The 14,478-nt window shown below is 39.6% G+C and overlaps 1 protein-coding gene across 1 annotated transcript; it reads left to right on the forward strand.

The window, feature by feature from the left end:
- Positions 1-8,461: 8,461 nt before the first annotated feature.
- Positions 8,462-11,600, forward strand: LOC110115044 (probable disease resistance protein At1g61300). Its single transcript, XM_020848151.2, has one exon. It carries the CDS (start codon positions 8,729-8,731, stop codon positions 11,480-11,482), a length of 2,754 nt encoding a protein of 917 aa, XP_020703810.1. The 5' UTR covers positions 8,462-8,728; the 3' UTR covers positions 11,483-11,600.
- The last annotated feature ends 2,878 nt before the right edge of the window (positions 11,601-14,478 follow it).

A 14,478-nucleotide genomic window follows, 5' to 3' on the forward strand; every position in this document is an offset into this window, starting at 1 on the left:
CACCCAAAACAGGGCGATGCCCAGGCCGATCTTCTGAGTTTTGTACTGATCGGCCAGGACGATGTCAATATCGGCTTGGACGATATAGTCGGCAACTTGCAATTAATGAGCTCCTTTGAAGCTCTTCTATTTAAGAGTTCTTGTTCAACATTTTTTAAAGGAGAGTCACGAGTTTAGTGCAATACTTGGAGGGCGCCTCCGGGGAGTGGACGTAGGTCGAGTTGACCGAACCACTATAAATCTCTGTGTTCTTATTTTTGCTTCCGCACTTTTAATTTCCGCATTTATTTTCTTGTGGTGATATCTGGTTTTGTCTTGTGTTGAAAAGATTTTTAAAATACCAATTCACCCCCCTCTTGGTTAGCTTGGGACTAAGTTCATAGGGCTTAACATCCCGAACGAACTTTCAAGTGGAATCAGAGCACTTTCTAGTGTCATCTGAGCACTTTCAATGTATCCTCTGGGTAATAAGATGAGCTTCTAACTCTTTACCATTCGCTCCATCCTTCCTTTACATTCTTGTGTCTCTCAGTAGTTTGCGATCACCAGGTTTCTTCATGATATCGAGAGCCAGTCGCTCCTAATCTCCCTCCCTCCCATGGCAAGCTCGGGCTCAGCTTTTTCGCACAACGGCAATGTCTCCGATGGTCAATTGGTAAAGAATCTGATCGATCCATCTCTCAAATTCGTCATTTCTAACCTACGTTCGATTATTCCTCATCCCCTCTCCTCCGACAACTACCCGATTTGGAGCAAGCAGATCATCAAACTTCTCAAGGCAAACAACTTTGAAAGATTTCTTGAAACTTCTTCCGACACCGCGCATTCCAATCAAGATCAAGAAACAGAAAATGAAGATTTGACTCATATGCGTACAAAATGGCTTATCACTGACCAGAAACTTGCGCCGGCCATCTGCTCAACTATATCTCCACAGATTCTACCTTACGTAGTGCAACTTGAGTCCACCGTCGAGATTTGGAAAGCTCTCCAAACAAGATTTCAATCGACGAATTGCTCAAAGGTGATTCAGCTCAAAAATGAGTTACACAACATTTCCATGAAAAAATATGACCATGAATCAATATCTCACTAAAATCAAGAAGCTGGTCGATCAAATTGCATATGTCGGCGCCAAAGTAGATACATAGGACATCCTGCACTACATAATCAACGGACTCCCGTAGTCCTATAACTCGTTCAAAACCACCTTTCACACAATACAATCGCCAATGACTCTAGACAATCTATATGTGCTTCTTGTTAGTGAGGAGATTCACATTCAAATGGATGCGTCAAAACACCAATCCATGCCGGACAACACCACTGCATTATACATGATTAGAGGAAGAGGAAGATGTGGTCGTGGACGGCCAAACCCAAATGGTACTCAACAACAGCGCTAAGGGGCTGTCTCCAATCTAGTTTGTCAAATCTTCATGAAGAAAGGACATACCGCTAATGTGTGTTGGCATAGGGTAAATCCCAACTACATTCCGACATCAAACTCCTCCAAAAACAGCAATGCTTTGCTTGCCACAGGTGATGTATCTACAATAGATTGGTATCTTGATTCAGGTGCGTCATCTCATATGACACACATGCACAATAATCTTGATCAAGTTAGAGAATATCAAGGATCAGACACCATTACTATTGGGGATGGAAGGACAATCCCCATAGCTCACTCGGGCTCGGGCATCCTTCCCACCCCGTCTCGTAAGCTTCATTTAGCACAACTCTTACATGTCCCGTCTATCTCCCATAGTATTTTATCCATTTCAAATTTAGTCAAAGATTTTAAGATATCCATTATATTTGATTATAACGATTTCTTTTTTAAGGATTTACTGACCAACAAAATACTCCTCAAAGGTCCATGTAAGAATGGACTGTACAGGATTCCGCTCAAGAATAACTGATCCAAGCAAATGGCTCTGTCTGCACAAAGCATCACGGTGCAAGATTGGCCCAATAGACTTGGTCATCCCAATCACAGGATTCTCCGTAGCATTTCTCGCAATGACTCCACATTGCATATACCAAATTCTTTACCATATTGTGTATCTTGTAAAACAATTAAAAGTCATAGAATAACTTTTCCGATATCTGAAAATCGCAAGCAAGACATTCTTGAACTTGTTCACTCGGATGTGTGGGGACCGTCTACGATTCCCTCCATCAAGGTTTTAGATATTATGTAATTTTCATGGATGATTGTACTCGATTTATCTGGTTTTTCCCACTTATGCATAAATCTGACGTTACAAAACATTTTATTGACTTTACAATTTTTATTGAACGACAAACTAACAAGAAACTCAAAGCAATTCGAATAGACGGTGGGCGTGAATACATCAACACGCAGTTCAGACAATTCACCCAATCGAGAGGAATTTTTCATCAAACATCATGCTCGTACACTCCGGAGCAAAACGGCTTGCCGAACGTAAGCACCGGCACATACTGGAAACAATAAGAACTTTGTTGGAGACGACATACATGCCTCATACTTACTAGGTGGAGGCAGCGGCAACTGCGATGTATCTCATCAACAGGCTTCTGGCAACCACCACAAAACAAATCTCTCCTCTTCAACTGATGTTTAATACATCTCCCTCATACAATCACCTATGAACATTCGGATGCGAATGTTACCCGTTAAACCTATCTCACGGTCGCACAAAACTTCACCCGAAAGCTTACCCATGCGTATTCATGGGATACTCTGAAAAACAGAAAGGTTACAGATGCATGAATAAAGATACTAATCGTATTATTATTTCAAGGCATGTGCAATTCAACGAATCTCAATTTCCGTTTCAACATCACACCACCAGCACCCCGATCAAAGAAGCGTATCTACCTCCTGCTCTGCTCATTCCCACATATGTCCATGATATTCAAAACAATAATCACAAGATCAATTCTACCCAGCACAACTCGCCTTCCAAACCAATACCCACTATTCCTATAACTCACCATACAGACTTCCTCTGTGATTTCACCACCTCACCTGAACACCAACCACCTAATAAGCACCCAATGATTACCCGGTTTCAAACTGGCTCCATCAAGCCAACCAAGCGTCTCAATTTTCTACCCAAAACTGCGGATCATCAAATTTAACACGATCCCACCAACTATAGTGAAGAAAACAGAGACTCGGAATGGAGGAAAGCAATGACGTCTGAATTCTTAACTCTTCAACAACAAGGGACTTGGTGTTTAGTCCCATATCCACCCAATGCATCAATTCTAGGATGCAAGTGGACATACCGAACTAAGTACAACTCAGACGGATCAATAGCAAGGCTCAAAGCTCGTCTGGTAGCTCAGGGGAACAGACAAGAATATGGGATTGACTACTGGGAAACATTTAGCCCGGTAGCAAAACTCCCAACCATCTACATATTGCTCACAGTAGCACTCTTTCACGGATGGGTGGTTCAACAACTAGATGTCACAAGTGCTTTTCTGCACGAAACTCTAAACAAGACAGTGTATATGAGACAACCCAAAGGCTTTGAGGACAACATCCATCCCACCCATGTATGTCTTTTACGCAAGGCTATATATGGTCTAAAATAGACCCCGAGACAATGGTATACGACCTTCACCAACTATCTCATCACTATAGGATTTCAGCAAAGCAAGTCAGATCAATTGCTGCTCATCTTTCACCATGACAAAGTCCACATCTACCTACTCGTTTATGTCGACGATATCCTCCTCACTGGGAATGACAACACAACAATTACCGCACTTTTGTAAAAACTACAACAATGATTCAATATGAAACAGCTTGGACCAGCACAAAACTTCCTTGGCATCAAGATCATCTCATATCCAGATAAGTTATTTCTATCTCAATCTCAGTACGCTAGATCTATTCTTCACCAAGCTAATCGAAGCAATTGCAACTCATTAGCTAATCCTTCATACACTAAGCCTCCTACTCAGATTTCTGCTAGTTCTTCTCTGTCTGACCCCAAAATGTATCACAAGATCACATGGGCTCTTCAATATCTAACAATAACGCGTCCCGACATAGCCTATGCTGGCAACATATTGTCGCAACATATGCAAGATCCAACCAATACCCATGCTCATCTTCTCAAACGACTGCTACGGTATGTACATGGGACGCTTGACTTTGGGCTACCGATCACAAGATCCACGCTACAACTACGAACTTTCTCGGACGCCGATTGGGTAGGCGACCCAATCACTAGAAGATCAACCTCTGGCTACTATACGTTTCTAAGACAAACGCTTATTTCATGGACAGTAAAGAAACAAGGCACGATCTCAAGATCATCAACAGAATCAGAATATAGGGCACTTGCTGCAACAACAACGGACTCTATATGGATCAAACACCTATTGTCCGATTTTCTCATACCGCATGAAAAACCCATTGATCTATTCTGCGACAATACCTCGGCGATTGCAATAGCTAACAATCCGGTAATCCACGCCAGAACCAAACACATAGAAATTGATCAAAGGTTCATTAGATATCATATTCAAAACAACAACATCAATCTACTTCCAATCAGCACAATGGATCAAATCGCTGACATCTTTACAAAACCACTATCCACCCCGAGATTTAAGGTTCTTCGGTCCAAACTAACGATCGAATAAGAATCATTAGTTTGAGGGGGACTATTAGAACATCAGAATGAAACTTCTATACATTCTTGATGTCCTATAAGAGGCGAACAAGTGTACAACATACTTTGTAATTTCTATATATATCTCTGTAATGTATCCTCTGGGTAATAAGATGAGCTTCTAACTCTTTACCATTCGCTCCGTCATTCCTTTACATTCTTGTGTCTCTTAGTAGTTTGCGATCACCAGGTTTCTTCAAAAATGATTATACTAGAATTTGAGCCGTTTACAATGGGCTGACTCGCCTCAGAGGGCGATCAGATTACAAGTAACAATTGTATGATAGAGGTCCGGGTGTTAAGCGACAGTCTGGTAGAACTTCGAGCCTCAGATGATGGTATGGCAGAACTTCGGGCCTCAAATGATGGTCTGATAGAACTTCGGGCCTCAGATGATGGTCTGGTAGAACTCTGGGCCTCAGATGATGGTCTGGTAGAACTCTGGGCCTCAGATGATGGTCTGGCAAAGGCGAGGGCCTTAGGTGGAAGACCGGTGAAGGTGAGGGCCTCCGGCGATGGTCTGGCGAAGGTGAGGGCCTCAGGTGGTGGTCCAATGATGGTGAGGGCCTCAGGCGGTGGTCCGACGAAGGTGAGGGCTTCAGATGGTGGTCCAGCGAAGGTGAGGGCCTCAGGTGGTGGTTCGGTGAAGGTGAGGGCCTCAGGCTGTGGTCCAGCAATGGTAAGGTCCTCAGGTGGTGGTTTGGCAAAGGTGAGGGCCTCAGGTGGTGGTCTGGCGAAGGTGAGGGCCTCATGTGGTGGTCCGACGATGGTGAGGGCCTCAGGAGGTGGTCCGGCGAAGGTGAGGGCCTCAGGTGGTGGTCCGGCGATGGTGAGGTCCTCAGGCGGTGGTCCGACGAAACTCTGGCAGTGGTCGAGGAGGAGCTCCTTCCTTCTCTTCCTTATCTTCTCTTCTTCTCTTTCTTGCTTGGGTCCCTTTTCAAGAGAAATGAGAGGTCTATTAATATATTTCTGGAGTGGCATGACCCATAAATAGGTGAGAGATCAAGGGTAAATGGGGAGTGGTTGGATGGACGGCCGATATTGATTCCCTTGATCATGGACTGTTTGTAAGGCATTTGGAGTCTTTAATGATTTTAGAATTCAGTGATCTTGGGCTCGTTGGATTTATCTCGTCGCGCCGCTCAATTCGATTATAACCTTGTCATATTTGGAAACCCATTTGGTAACTCAAATAGTGGTACGAAGCTTCCAATAGCACTTCGGGTCCTTGATTTGGGCTCATTTGGGCCTTGATTGAGTCGAATTTTGTGTCGTTGGGTTCGTATTTCCGAGACGCTCAGTTTGACTATAAGTTTGCTGAAATCGGAGTTTAGGTAATCCCGAATTTAATTTTTGAAGTTTCCAACCTGATTTTGCCCCAAGATTCGTGCCTGATCAAGATAATTTTTTGACGATATATCAAATCCATACCATGATTCACATGGGTATATATATAGTGAGTAATGTCAAAGAATTATAGCTTATTATTAATGAAATGTATTAAAAAAATAATTTATTATAGATTGACAATATATCTTTTATTAATAAAATTAAGTTAGAAGATAAAAAAGAAAGATTTTTTTGATGGAACCGTGAATTAAAATTTTCTCTCGAATTAAATTAACATGGAATTTAGAACTACATATTTAATGTTTTTTAATCATATTATTCAATAAAATAAATAATAATCTAAATCAATAATTATTTTATTAAAAGTGATGTAATTTCTAGATATATGTCAAGAGTATATTTTACTTATTGTATAATAGACTTTACCTATAATACCAAAATAACAAATATACTTATTTTATTATTGGAGTTAGAAATGTCCCCTCCATATGAACATTTCAAACATTATCATATGTATAATTTATGGAGAAATTGTTACGAACGGTAGCTCTATGTTTGGACTTCAATGAAATCGTAATACGTGGACTTAAATTCATATGTTACGATTTCATTGGAGTTCTAATGAAGAGCTATGTCAAGACTCCGCATGTAATAATTTCTCTTAATTTATGCACATTCTATTGAAATTATGTAGAAGGGTCTAATTATTATTTTAATTTTTAATGTGCATCTTTTAAACTAGACATAAGTGACTACACTTATCATTCAAATCAATATAAAACTTCTCTTGTAAATGGATAAAAACTTACAAACTGGATCAAATTACTAACAGTTTTATGTTACAATGGCTTTATGAAATTCACATAATTGAAAAATTAATTAATATGACTAATTTTAAATTACAAAATCTCCTAAATACTTATAAATCTTGAAATCCGCACGGCAGTTTCCCTTTCTCTAAGTTTTATATAATGACAGATACCAAAAAAAAAAACGCTAGCTCATTAACAATGAACCTCAACACTCCCGCAGAAAAAAATCCTATTCCTCCTATTCTGCGATTCAATACGAAAATTAGTATTAGAATTCTATTTGTCAGTTTGTTGATTAGATCCACCCTATTTGACGGTTCGGTCGCTCGTGCTTTACATTGCACATCGTGGTAAGGGGTCCTCTTTCTGCCTTATGCGCAGTCGGGACACTCGTCAAGCAAACAAACCGAACATATACTAGATCGTACTCGAGCTCGATAATCCAACGAGCTAAAAAATGTACTCGAGCATGAGCTCGAAACTCAATAAGCTCAACTCGCTAGCTCGTTAGCAAGTCGAATTCAAACCGGCTCTCGAGTCGGCTTAAGTCATTTGCACCCCTATGCATTATAGACTTAATGACCCATTGATTGACGATTTGATTGTCACACTTGTTATATATTGGCCATAGATTTAGGTTTGTAGCTTGTTGTGTAGCATTTGTGCTTATAAAATAGGCAATAGGTTGTAATAGATTTGTATGATTTAGAAATACGAATTTCGTTTCCTGCTTTCTACTTCTCCCTTCCCTCTCTCAAGAAGCTCATGAAGGAAGGGCTTCTTCCTCTCAAGAAAGATCCTAACATTTGGTATCAGAGCCTGATAGAGGCAATCGATCAAGGTGGAGGAGGCGGAGGCGTTTTTCTTGTCTAAGAAAACAAGAACCTGCATTAGAGGGTAGATCGAACTCACCGAAGCAGGTCGGATATATTGGCGGAGCTTGCATGAGCTGACGAACGCGTGGGGAGGCTTTGAAGGATATATTGGTGGATTCTTTCAAGATTCTTTGAAGGATAGACATCTGCAGGCTGGTTGGCTGAAGATGGATGAAGGCCAACTGAAGGCTTCAAAAGGCCATAAATTTCCTATATTTAATTCATGATTAACATATGTGTAGTTTATGGAGAAATTATTGAGTTGAGTTCGAATGTAGCTTTTAGAATTCAATGAAATCATAATATGTGTACTTGTACATATTATATAAAATCCATGGGTCGCGATTTCATTGGAGTTCAGACGAAGAGCAACATCCAGATTCCGCACGTAATAATTTCTCTTAATTTAGATACACTCTATTGAACTTATGAGAAGGGTCTACTTATTGTTTTAACTTTTAAAGTGCATCTTTCAAACTAGACATAAGTGACTTCACTTATCATTCAAATCAATATAAGACTTCTCTATTTAAACTAAAACTATCTATAGAAAGGGTAAATTTGTAAATTGATAAAAACATACAAACTGGATCAAATTACTAACAGTTTTATGTTACAATGACTTTATGAAATTAAAATAATTGAAAAATTAATTAATATGAATAATTTTAAATTACAAAATCTCCTAAATACTTATAAATCTTGGAATCCCAACAAAATAATCTAAAGACTTAAATTTCAGAATGATTGAATTGACTCCGAAGTCTTAAATTCCCAAAAAAAAAAGACTCTGAAGTCTTGCACGGCAGTTTCCCTTTCTCTAAGCTTTATATAATGACAGATAGAATACCCAAAAATTCAATGTAACCTCTGTGAAAGTTAGCTTATCTACCCCCAATCATTTGCAACTCCTCTCAGCTTCCTCCATTAATTCCCAGTCTTCATCTTTCTTTCAAGATCTATTTTTTTTCTTGCAGTTGTGCTTCTGTCAAGCTACTAACCTAGTCTCGCCATGTGCGTCAACTTCCAGCTCGATCCACTCAAATTCCTCACCGATGTATGGACAGGCCTGTCACGGCCAATGGAATATCTCCGCGATCCCAAACCCGGAATTACTCGGCTCACAGACGCCATGATCCACCTCCGAAGCAAGGGCGAAGACATCAATAACAGAATCCGCTCCGCCGAGCTGGGCGGCCTAACGCCGACTCATCAAGTCCAGGACTGGTTAAAAAAGGTCGCCGCCATCGACGAAATGGTCTCCAAAATCCAAACTGACCATGAAAATGGATCCTTTCGTTGGTTCATCAACCGCCGCGCGGTGCAAAGCCTTGCTAAAGTCAGATCATTGGGCAAAGACTACGACTTTAGCATCGTTGCCACCAGGCTGCCACCAAACGGAGTGCGGGTAGTCCCGGCCGAGCCGCCGCCGGCCAACCGTACCATGGTCTTGTACCTCTCCCAACTCCAAGCTTTTCTCCAAGACGATGGATCCCGAATCATCGGCATCTGGGGCATGGGCGGCGTGGGAAAAACCACTCTTTTGCGCAGCCTCAACCAGGAGCTGCTATGTTCATCGGAAGCAGGGAAAACCCCGCCGATGTTCGACCACGTTATCTGGGCCGTGGCATCCAAGGACTACCAGCTTGGGAAGCTCCAGCGGTACATCTCAAAGTGGCTTGGTCTACCGCTGCGCAAAGATAGGACCCGACAAGCGATGGAGATCATGGACTTTTTGAAAAACAAGAGCTTTCTTTTACTCCTCGACGACCTCTGGCAACCCATAGAGTTCGCAGATTTAGGTATCCCCCAGCTTCCCCAAAACGGAATTAAGAAGCAGAAGGTGGTGTTCACCACACGGCTCGAAGGTGTTTGTGGGGAGATGCAAGCTCGGCCAAAGATGAAGGTTGAGTGCCTAAACGAGGAAGAAGCATTGAGGCTTTTTCAGGAGAAAGTTGGCGAGGAGACTCTCCAAGCGCACATTAGGATTCCAAAGCTTGCACAAGATGTGGCTAAAGAGTGTGATGGGCTTCCGCTCGCTCTTGTGGTCATCGGTGCCGCGATGTGCACGAAGAAAACACCAAGGGAGTGGCAGAACGCCCTTACCTTGCTTCAAAAGTCTCGGCCGTATGAAATCCAAGGCATGGGTGACAAGATTCTTCCCAAACTGAAGTTCAGCTACGACAATTTGGCTGATGAAATTTTCCGCAAGTGCTTCATGCTCTGTTCTCTGTGGCCAGAAGATCACTCGATTTCTAAGACTGATCTCATCGATTGCTGGATGGGGCATGGGTTGGTCGACGAACGCAAGTTCGACAACATCAACGAAGCTTATGACAGCGGGCACGCCATGATCGGTGGGTTGCAAGCTGCGTGCCTCCTTGAACCAGGGAATAACAAAGACAGAGAGGTGAAGATGCATGACGTGGTAAGAGATCTCGCTCTCTGGATTGCGTCGGATTGTGGTGAGAGGCAAAACAGATTCATCGTCCTTTCTAGTGTAACGGCTTCCCAGGATTGGCACAGAGAGGCGGAAAAGATGTCGCTTGTTGGAAGCAATGTCAGCGACACATCTGGCCTTCCGTCCAATTGTTTCAAGCTGGAAACGTTGATGGTACAGGGAAGCATCTCCTTTAAGTCTGTGACTGGATTCTTTCATGGGACTACTGCTTTGACTTATCTCGATCTCTCCTATACAGCAATCTACGACCTGCCGCAGGAAATTGGCCTGCTTGGTAATCTTCGATACCTCAATATCTCCCACACAAACATTCCATCGCTTCCAGTGCAGCTCAGTAATCTCCGCGAGCTCAGATTCTTGCTCTTAAGGGATCTGGAATGTATCATCATTCCTAGCGGTCTGCTGGAGAAGCTTGTGATGTTGTCCGTGATCGACATGACTAATACTTGGTGCGATAACTGGAAAGAGCTCTCAAGGCTGCGTGGTTGTTTGAAAGGCGTGGGTATCGTTTTAGAGAGCATTGAAGATCTGCACCAGCTTGCCCAGCTCCCAAATGTACTGACTTGGCGGCTGGGGCTGAGGAAACTGGTGGGATTCAATGAGCCACTACAGCTTCTCTCGCCTTTGCAGCTAGGGAGCCGCAGCATTCGTTTCAGTATCCAGATGCTAAAAATCGAGTTATGTGAGAGCTTAGAGGTGGTGTCCATGGAATATGACGGTGGCGGCGATAAGTGTTCCCTATCGAGGTTGGAGGAAGTAGAGCTCAGGAGCTTGCCGGAGCTAAAGGAGATTGTTTGGAGAGGAGTTTGTCCTGCGGAAATGCTGCCGAGTTTGACTATGCTGACGATTTCTGGTTGCCACAACTTGTCAAACCTCTCGTGGGTGATCCGATTACCGAGCTTGGAAGATCTCACTGTGTATCGTTGCAGCTCAATGGAGCAAATAGTCGATGCTGATAATGAAATCAGTTTCGGTGGTGAAGAAGTGAATGGCGTTGGAGCGGCCAGTTGGGCATTCCCAAGTCTTAGGAGGCTCTGCTTAAGGGATTTGAGAAGCTTGAGAGTGTTTGGAGAGTCATTTGCGTTCCCTTCATTGGAAGTGATGCGTGTTATGGATTGCCCAGAGATGAAGGCGCTACCTTTTGGGAAGGAGATGGTTGTAAGGAAGCTGAAAGAGATATGGGGTGACAGACAATGGTGGGAGAAGTTGGACATGAAAGACGATGATAGGGAGGCTCTTTTGCCGTATTTGAATGTGGGATTGTTCGGTGGAGGCGGCTTCACAGTTACATCCACTGTCCACTAAAAAAATTTGTCCTCAGAAAGCTATATATTTTCAATTACTTCATAGTTTCATGTTAGCAGCTAATACCAAGAAGATCGTCTCAAATATAATAAAATTTTTTGAACTGTTAAAATCTTTATGCGAATCCAGAAACAGTTAAAATTATGTAGTAAACTTGTTTAATACTTAAATTTTACTATCTATCTACCCAATAACTAGATGTCATTGGTGATGACATCGATGGCATGAGAATATCCACCCTTGATGATGAATAAGAGGTGAGAAAGATGCCATGGGATATCACTGACACTAGGATTGATAACGAGTGTTAGCTGATGAAGGTGAGTAAGTTGCGACGTGATCTCACTAAGGAGCGATATGAATGGTGTCACAAGGGCGAAATTATTACGTGTTGTCATCGGATGTCGTTTGGAGGTCAATTAAGATTCGCCATGTCACCAATTTACTGTGTATCACTGTATATCAGGTGACGTGGCGCGGCCTCCCAACGATCCAATGATCACAAGTAATAATTTCGCGGCCAGTGGCTGGGAAGAAGTTTAGCCCGGTCTTAAAAATAATTATTAGTTTTTTTTTTAATTTTTTTATGAAGATAATTATTAGTTTTTTTATTAAAAGTTTTAAATTTTTTCACTAATTTTAGATGTAAAATTTATAAAATCTGAAATGTTATATACTATAAATTTTCTATTTCATAAACTTTTATAATATCTTTCTCATATTGTTGATATGAAGTAACATTCAGGCTTACTGTTTTTTTGTTACTTTTTAAAGCAATTTTTTAGTAAAAAAGATTATTTTTTTTATTAAAAAGCTTTTTTAAGAAACAATAAAAAGTAATCCCAAACGAAACCTTAATCAAATTGGGACAGACTGAGGATGAGATGAATACACAGCTCATCTTGATTTGTTGGTTGAGAGCTTATCCTTTCAACTAAGAGGCCTTGGATTTAAGTTTTTATGTATATGTTGTATGTTGTACATATGAATTTGCGTTAAACGACCTAAATGTCAAAAAAAAAAAAAAATTATGAGATGAATCATAATGACGCTGATAGAATGAGTTGTATGTACTATTTGATGCTGATAGCAGTTTGTGTGGCTAAAATAGGACGGAAAAGTCACCAAGCAAAAACAAAAAGAAAGAAAAGCTCGATTGGCACCACTCTCGCGCATGTGTAGAAAGACTTTGCGACCATGCGCAGGTCAATAATATTAGAATTTTCAAATCTTTTTTCTTGCACATGTATATCTTAAGTTTTTTTTTTCGCAAAAAAAAATTATTTATTTTCATTCCTACATCATTAATGTACTTTTCTCATGAATTATAGTAATGAAAATTAATCTTAGCTTATATTATGTTGCTTATTCTAATATATTTTATTTTATATTAGTTGTATATGATCTTTTTTTTAGCCATTATAAAATTAGTTTTTATATTTCTTCATACTAAGGTCGGGTTAGGGTAGACCCTTTTGAACGCGGGTCAGTTCCGGGTTCGACCCGAACCCGTCTCGTGACCCGAAATTGACACCTATTTGGTCAATGTGGCTTTGGAGTTTATGCTTTAAAAATAATTTAGCCACCTTATGATTATTTTAGGCATGTGGGCTTAAAAAATCTCCACTCGACTCTCTTAAAGAATTGAGTTCTAGGTCAAATTTTTAAAAGTGAGATTGGATTGCATATAAGATAGTATCTATATATTTCGTTTTTATTTTATGAGGATTTTCAAATCTAGTTTCACAATTCTCATATGAGCAAGTCTGTATGGTTAGTCATTCCTCATAGTCATGAGAGAGAACTTTCAATTAGGGCTAATTATTAGGCGCAAAATATTCAATATATAAAAAAATGCTTTTCGAATTAAAAATATATTTCCTTCATAATAAATAAATAGATTAAAATCCCATGATTATGTTATTCCGAGTTATCATAGGCTCTAATCTACTTAGTTTAACAAAAACAGTTGACTCAACCTAACATAAGGATTATTGTTGGTAGCTATGATTTGCGACAATCAAGAGAACTTTGTAGAAATTTTTAATTCAACTTTCGCTAATAGAATACTTTGTGCACAATTAAGTGCATCATTTAATTCATAACTCAAAAAATTGATCCATTAGAAAGCATGCTTGTCGGAGCACATGCGAACACTTTGTTTCTGACAATTAGTGTCCCAACCCGACACAATATAGCCTATAGATAGAACTGGTCATATCGTATCAGATAGTAACGATATAGAATCTATAGGATCTGATTGGAGAGAATTACAAAATTTTTTCAATTAAATAGCCATAGAGCCGCTAATACTTCAATTAAACAAATGAATAATCATCATCCAAAAATTTTTCATTCATTTAAAAAAATATTTAGAATAAAAAGAATTATAAATAACATTGATTAATAACCATGCAAGATTAGTAAACTATCTAGTCCTTCAATTATTATCCTGATGCTTCAAGATATGAATTCAAGTACTTGATTTGAATTTATTTGAACTCAAATCGGATCAATTGTAGTGCCAATAAATTCATCTTGACAATATATTTAATTCAATTTTAAACTTGTTAAAATCAAAATTCAGATAATCACAATTTTAAAGATTTTAACTTAACTATCATTATATTCAACTCATGCTATACTGGCTTAGTTTGGGACAATTTTTTTTTGCTTTTTAAAATCAATTTTTGGTATAAAAATTTTTAAAACTAGAAATTTTTTAATAAAAAACTGCTTAGGAAATAGGAAACATAACTAGATTACATAGTTATGAAAAAATAAAAAACTTATATTTAGATTTTCAAACTTGTAATAAATAAAAAAAAAAATTCTCTGTATGTCTCAAAAGAAAAATCATTAAATGAAAAGAAAATTTATAAATAGTCAATTAAATATTAATTAAATTCAATTCAAAATTAAATATGAATGTCTTAACACTTACATAATATATTTTATATGTTATTAGATAATAATCTTAATTTAATTAATTACAA

This window comes from Dendrobium catenatum, unplaced genomic scaffold (genome assembly GCF_001605985.2).
Source record: "Dendrobium catenatum unplaced genomic scaffold, ASM160598v2 fragScaff_scaffold_1510, whole genome shotgun sequence".
NCBI classification, from domain to species: domain Eukaryota; kingdom Viridiplantae; phylum Streptophyta; class Magnoliopsida; order Asparagales; family Orchidaceae; genus Dendrobium; species Dendrobium catenatum.

What these genes read in the sequence shown, in the direction of transcription:
- LOC110115044 (XM_020848151.2), top strand. Translation starts at nt 8,729, where the DNA reads ATGTGCGTCAACTTCCAGCTCGATCCACTCAAATTCCTCACCGATGTA.